Here is a 7069-nt window from a genome sequence, read left to right on the forward strand (position 1 = left end):
TCGTCCTCCCTTCAGAGCCCACTCCTCCCAGCCTTCCTAGCTAGGCTTTTAGGGAAATTCAGCCCAGTTGGTCTCACATAGTTGATAATTCTATGGAGCACATTCTTCACAAAAGCCAATCTAATATTTGGTTGAAAGGTGACCTCCAGGAGTGACTTTTGTTCCAAGGTAAAAGGCTGCCTTAGTGAAATAATTTGGGGTTCGTCCAGGGTCTGTGAGTCTAAGTTTTTCTTATGAAGTCTGGTATTTCTTGACTTTCTTTTGTGTCACTGTTCAGCGTGGATGGCAGGGTAGCTGGGCACTGTCTAGTTCTGGCCTCGTGCCATTATGGTTCCTGTTGGACATTAGTCTTGTTGATGAATAATTTCCTTAAGCCTTCGGTTGCCTTCACAGTCCAATCAGGAAGAGTACAACAGCTGTGTCTTAGATGGCTGCTCTCACACTTTTAAAATCCCAGCTAAGATGCACCAAACTAAGACGGAGAACGCTATTTTTATGAACTAGGTTATGCCAGTGGATGTAGTTGTCCCTAAAGATGATGGTCCTTACCTGCGTACTATTGATTCTTTCTTCCCTCCCTAAACTAACAGCTGTATTTTATTTTAAAGAATTGAAAGAACAATAAAAATTTTGGTAAATTTTCCAAAGGTAACCTAAAACCTTTCTTCTTAAAATCTAGATGAAACACAAGACCAGGTGTCCTCAAACTATAGCCCGTGGGCCACATGCAGCCCGCTGAGGTGTTTTTGCCCCATTTTGTTTTTGACTTCAAAATAAGATATGTGCAATGTACATAGGAATTTGTTCATAGTCTTTAAAAAAACTACAGTCCGGCCCTCCAACGGGTCTGAGGGACAGTGAACTGGCCCCGTTTAAAAAGTTTGAGGACTCCTGCACAAGACCATCAAGTAAAATCCAAATAACAAAGTCAGACAACTTGCACCAGTATCATACAGCTGTGTTTATTTAGTACAATGATGACCTCCAGTTAAGAGCGAGATGTTGATATCCCCTTAAAACATTCATGATCAAGACTTAGATTTGTAAGTCACTGTTCTTAACCATTAAAAACCTTTTTTCCAAAGGATATATATATAAGTATATATATTATATACATAAATATTCTCATTTATGACCAAAGCATATTTGTTCATTAGTTTAAACAAAACACAAGCTTTCGGGACATGATAACTCTAGATTACTGCTTTCAGGAAAGCAAAATATTTTTGAAGCCAATATACACAAAACATCTTTTCAGACAGTACTTTGAACCATTGCGTACCATGCCAATGAGAGAACCTGAGAACTCCAGATGTAGTATCTCCTGATCCTTATAATACAGCCTGGCTTACTTAAAGAATCAATCAGCAAACATGTATTTAGTGCCTATTATGTACACGTCAGCAGTCAGTATATTAAAGCAATACAGGGGTCGGGGTAGAACAATGATTGGTGCTTGCCCTACTCAGGCTTCCAAAGTGGTTGGTGAGATCACACAGACACAAACTACTCCACTCTGCAGATCTTCAAAAGAAGTGATGCTGTACCTACATTGCCCGTTGGAATTGCCTCTCCTGGAACCCAGAGAGAACAGGGACACAGCAGTGGCATCCTCAGCAGTGTTCAGTCTGTGCCTGAATTGGATTTCTCAGCTCCAACTTTGAATGCTTCTTGAACCCTTGAATCTCAAAGTGCTCCAGCCAGCCTCGCACTTGTCACTCTTTGATTCGTGGATAATTAGAATCAAAGGAGGATGGAATTTTTCCACCGACTCTTTGATATATATATATGCAAATATATATATGTACATATATATTATACCTCTGCTCAAATCATATATAGAATGATACTTAAAGCAGGAGTTTGGGGCTTTTCACATGGTGTGAGAAGGAAGCTAACCACATTATCATTTATATTGATTACTATATGACAAATAGGAGACTACAGTTTTTTTTAAAAAACACTATTCAAAAAACCCACAAGCTTCACTGGACATCAGCAGAAACAGAAAAGTTAGAAGAAAGGATAAGAAAACAAAAGAGGTCTCCGCAAATGAACTTCGTGAGGTTTCTTGGAGAGAGAGTCCCACCCCCCTCCCCTCCAACTCACTCCCATCTCCACCTGCAACCACCTTCTCTCTCCAAAGTCCTGGAGAGCTGGCCCCCAGCTAGGTGAATCCAGAAAAGGGACGCAGGAACACATTTTCAAACATGACTAACAAGTAAACATATAGGTTAAACAAGAAAATAACTTAGTAGGCACTGCTCAAAGGGAAGGAACCTTTGGAGCCAGGCAGGCCATACACTTGGGTTTGCAGGCTTAGGCGGTGTGTCAGGGTTTTAAGTTCAGAAGGCAGCGCCCTAAATCCCAGCCTGGTGCTGGATTCTGGACAAACACCGGAGCAGGAAACCGAGTCTGTTTGGGCTCTTAGATTGGTTTCTCCAGAGCTTTTGGTGAGCAAGGTCGCCCAGCGGAGCTGCAGCGGCACTCCACAGGCAGCCCCTGGGAACGAGCACCCTGCTCTGTGTGCCCCGCCTAACTGAGACTCCAGACCTGCGCACTTCTCGGTCTTTAAACCCAGAGCGCCATCAGAGCTCTGATGGCGGGACGGTTTCCATTACAACTACCCTCAGCTCGTCCCTCAAAAAACAAAACAAAAACAACCCCCCTTGTTCTCAGCTCAGTTTTGCTTCAAAGGAAGCTTGACGGGGTGGGGGTGGGGGACTACAATCTGGGTTTCAGACACGGGATGGAGTTTAGAGAGCACCTGGCTCCACTTTGATGGAGTGGGAGGGGAGCGGAAATTCCGGGAGCGCGCGCAGCCCCCTCCACCCCCCAGGGGAGGAGGAAAGTGCAGCTGCCTCTTCTTTCTGGAGTCGGCTGCCCTTAAAGTAGGGGTGCGCAAAGGGAGGACAATTGCTCCCTTGACTCCCACAGGGGCGGGAGACAAAGCCTGGCAGGCGGCCTGGCTAGAGGAGGGATGCCAGGCTGAGTCCCGCAGAAGAAACCGTGGCTCAATTGAAACACAACAGGAAGAGCGGTTAGAAAGGGCAGGCTGAAGGGCAGGTGGAGTGGGGGGATGGGGAGGGGGGAATGAAGAGTTCAAGATCTGCACTGGGCAGAATGGAAGGAGGGGTGACGTTCCAGGGGTCCTTTAGAGGGTGCGAAGGGAACAGTGGCAATGGAAGTGCCCACAAGGAGGAACCTAGGCACCAGAAGACCATCCCAGTTTAGAAACGAAGTACCCAACTCTATCTCCGTGGCGCTCTTTCCTGGGTCACTGTTCCTGAGGAGGCGTGTGTGGTGTGCAAGACCATCCCCTCCACCCCACCCCTGCCCGCGGGCGCCTTCCGGAAGAGCTCCTGGACTCGCACCCAGCCAGGCTTGCCTTTCTCCCGTAGGGCTCTGCTCTAAGTGAGGCGCCCCTTGGAGGCTGGGCTCAGAGCGTGGTGATGCGGGACGTGCAGGTGCCGTTGCGGAAGACCCCGCCGGTCTCCAGGTTCTCCTGCTGGAAGTCCTCCACGCTGTACGCCCGGCTCTTGAGGGCCGTGGCGTAGTAGTCGACCGGCTCCTCGGCAGCGTTGTCCATCCAGCTGAGGCACAGGATCCGCTGGAAAGAGCGCTTGAAGTTGTCGGAGAGGAAGCCGTAGAGGATGGGGTTGGCGCAGCTGTTGGCGTAGCCCAGGATGACGGAGAGCTGGCTCACCGTGGCGTCGTCCTGCTCCGCGAACACATTGACCAGCTGCACCACGTAGAAAGGCATCCAGCAGATGACGAACACCATCACCACCATCATCACCATCAGGGTGATCTTGCGCTCCGAGCGCTTACGCTGCTGCCAGCCGGCCTTGAGGGCCACCATGCGCATCTTGGCAATGATGAGCACGTAGCACAGGCAGATGGCCCCCACGGGCAGCAGGAAGCCCATGAGGAACGTGTACAGCACGAAGCCCACCAGCCAGCGCTGGGCAGGCTCCGGCATGAGCATGTTGCAGGCCACCGTGCCGTCGCTGTTGGCCGCAGTGCGCGAGAAGACCACAATGGGTAGGATGACGAGTAGCGACAGCACCCACACGCCCAGGTTCACCACCTTGGCCACAGTGGGCCGACGGTAGCGGGCAGCCTTGATGGGGTGCACCACGGCCACGTAACGGTCCACGCTGAGGACAGTCAGGCAGTAGATGCTGGTGAACATGTTGACGGCGTCCACGCTGAGCACGAGGCGGCAGAGCAGCGCGCCGAAGGGCCAGTGGCGCAGCAGCGTGGAGGTGACCAGGAAGGGCACGCTGAGCATGAGCAGCTCGTCGGCGATGGCCAGATTAAGGATGTAGATGTTGGTGGCCGTCTTCATCTTGGCGTAGCGCAGGATCACATAAATGACCATGGAGTTGCCACACAGCCCCACGAGGCACACCACCGAGTAGATGAAGGAGATGAGGATGGCGCTGCCCTGGCCCTCGCTCAAGGTCCCGTTTTGGGACGCGTTGCGCTCTGGTTCCTCCATGCCGTCCGGGGCGCCAGCCCCAGGACCCCCGCCGCCGCCGCTGCCTCCTTCGCCGCAGCTGCCGGGGCTAGGGCTAGGAGAGGAGGAAGGAGAGGAGGCGGTGCCATTGGGGAACATCCCAACGGGGGGCAGGGGGGGGATCGGTGTGGCTGGGGTGCTCTTCCCCACCACCTGCGCCCTCCTTAGGTACCCCGGCCGACCAGTCGCAGGGGACTCGCGCCTCCCGGGAGCGCGCAGCGGCTTGGGAGAGCAAGGCTCAGCCTGGCACCAGGGGCGCAAAGCCTAGTGGCCGCCTGCACACCTTCGCTGGTCGCCCCGGGGCGCCTGGGCCGGGCAAGCGTGGAGTGGGGATGCTGGGAAGCCGGAGCCCTGCGCGGCGCAGCTGGTAACCGGCGCGGCTTTGGGCCGGTGAATGAGGAATAGGCAACCCTGGCGCATCAGCAGCGGGGTGGGGGGTGGGGGGGAGCGGAGGGGAGAGCGGAGAGGGTGGCTTAGGTGTTTCTCCTTTGCCCGCCCCTAATCTCTTTCCCTTCCCCGTCCTGCGCTGGACTCCACTCCAACAGCTCAACAGCTGTTGCCAGGTTGCCCGCAGCACCATTTACGCATCCTTCAGCGGGACCTCGCCTCCGTCTCTGCCTGCATCTCTGCCTTTTTGCAGGATGGGCGGAGACCAAGGGTGTAGCTGCTGTCCCAGCCCACGCGACTGGATCCAAAGTAAAGACTAAACCCCACCCCAGCCACAGATATCTGCTGTTCATCTCAGTATCCTCAGGTGCTGCCCCCTTCCTGGGGACACTCCTATTTCCCCTCTTGCCTTGGCGCCCGACACTGAGCCCTCTTTCCCGCTCCCTGCCCCTCCGACCCGCTGCGCGCAAACTCGCGGCTCCCGGCTGCGCTTACCCGGAGCAGCGCTGTTCCGCAGCCCCGCGCGTGCAAAGTGCATGTGCGTCCGCAACGCGTGGACGTTCTCTGCGCGGGCCAATCCCTCCTCTGGCCCTATCCCAACACGGGCGCCCACGCTAATACTTAGAGTTGCGGAAGTGGGCCCGCAAAGCGAGCCTTAAGAGGAGGAAAGACAACCACCTTGCATTTAGGGGCTTCCCCGTTGTCGCACGGCCGGCAGCTCTTCCGCAGGCGGGAGTGTTCCAGGGCCAGAGTAAACCGTTGCGAATCTCCTAATGAAGCTGGTAGCGCCCCGAGCTCCCTAGACTCCCGGAGGAATATCGATTGCAGAAAGGAGGACTCGCAGCTGGGAGCACGGGAGGAGCTTGGTGCCGGAACGTGTCAGCCCCTGGATTGGACATCCATCTAGGTGTTCACTCCAGAAAGATAGGGCTGCGCTGCTCGCACTGGCCCCGCCTGCGCCTCTGCTGTACTTTGCACCCGGAGAGTTGACATTCAGCCGTGGGAGAGGAGAATGAGAAGGCTTGGGCTGGTGTGGACCACGGCGCTCTAAATCCACACGGGCCAGGCCGTGCAGGTGCCCAGACTTATCAATTCCGGGAAAAGCAGGAAGACAAATGGGGTTTTCCGTGAAATTTTAGGATGTCAGCCTTTTGGCCTCTGGGATTTTTGACCTGGCTCCAGTCCATGTGTCTAAAGGACTAAGACCCAGATATCAGTGTAGGCACGCCTACAAGTTCACAGACGTCATTTAGGAACTGAACAGTTTCTGTGTATGACAGAGTGGATGTTCAATTACGATGATTTTTTTAAGAGCCTGGGGGCCTTCCTCGGGGCCTTGGCTTCTCAATGGGTCTCATACTTTTCAAAGGTCTTCCTTTTCATAATTGCTATGCTGCCCATGATCCTCTGAAAGGTGCAGTTTTCTGGAAGAGTGGTCTGCTGCAGCCTCCTGCTCAGCCACTCCGGGTTGGCTCTGCCTCCAGTTCCCTGCCAGTTCTTCTTCCTCAAGCAGGCAGCCCCACTGTGCAGTGGGGCTCAGCCTCCACGCTAGCAGGGCCTGTACTGCTGATTTACACCACCGAAAGACAAACGCAAATAGAAACCGAACTCCTCTTTAAGGCGATGTCACCAGCTATTTCAGAATACACAAGTGGATGCTGACAGTTTTAAAAGAATAATTCCTCCTGATGCCTCTTTGCTTTAACCAGGTAATACGTGTGCATATGAGGGTTTTAGTCCTCAAAACTAGGTGCTCTTAAGAGGGAGAGAGTAACTTTTGTAAAGTATTGATCATAGTAATCAGAGGTAAAATAAGTGACTGCAGAATCATAGGACGTTAGGCAACAAAGACTAAATTACTGAGAGAGGAAAGAATTTGTAATTTCGTAAGGGCCAAGTTGTTTAACCCACTGCCTTGTCTGAACAAAAGAGGGATGGGGGGGATTACCATTGGTTATATTTCATTTCACACACACACTCACTGACTCACACACAGCACACATAGAGGGAAACTTCAATGTTTATCAGGTTAAAAAATAGTGTGGGTTTTGTCTCTGTAGGAACTCTGGTGGCACAGTGTTAAGTACTCAGCACTCAGCAGCTAACTGAAAGGTTGGTGGTTCAAGCACACCAGTCAGTCTGTGGGAGAAAGATGAGGCA

At 52.7% G+C, this 7069-nt stretch overlaps 1 protein-coding gene across 2 annotated transcripts; it reads right to left on the minus strand.

Annotated features, from left to right (window-relative positions):
* Positions 1-941: 941 nt before the first annotated feature.
* Positions 942-5824, minus strand: SSTR1 (somatostatin receptor 1). 2 transcript variants are annotated; one of them, XM_045288005.1, is made up of 2 exons: positions 5588-5824; positions 942-4577 (listed from the first exon to the last, which is right to left on the minus strand). In XM_045288005.1, exon 2 carries the CDS (start codon positions 4502-4504, stop codon positions 3440-3442), a length of 1065 nt encoding a protein of 354 aa, XP_045143940.1. In that variant the 5' UTR covers positions 4505-4577; positions 5588-5824; the 3' UTR covers positions 942-3439. The 2 variants fall into 2 exon arrangements, with proteins under 2 accessions (XP_045143940.1, XP_004698601.1); XM_004698544.2 differs by lacking the exon at positions 5588-5824 and having other exon boundaries at positions 942-4621.
* Positions 5825-7069: the final 1245 nt, after the last annotated feature.

This window comes from Echinops telfairi, unplaced genomic scaffold, assembly GCF_000313985.2.
Source record: "Echinops telfairi isolate 266 unplaced genomic scaffold, ASM31398v2 ScPeMD7_18;HRSCAF=68, whole genome shotgun sequence".
Lineage (NCBI taxonomy): Eukaryota > Metazoa > Chordata > Mammalia > Afrosoricida > Tenrecidae > Echinops > Echinops telfairi.

Excerpts from the sequence above, each read along its gene's own strand:
- SSTR1 (XM_004698544.2), bottom strand. The coding sequence starts at position 4,621 with ATGTTCCCCAATGGCACCGCCTCCTCTCCTTCCTCCTCTCCTAGCCCT.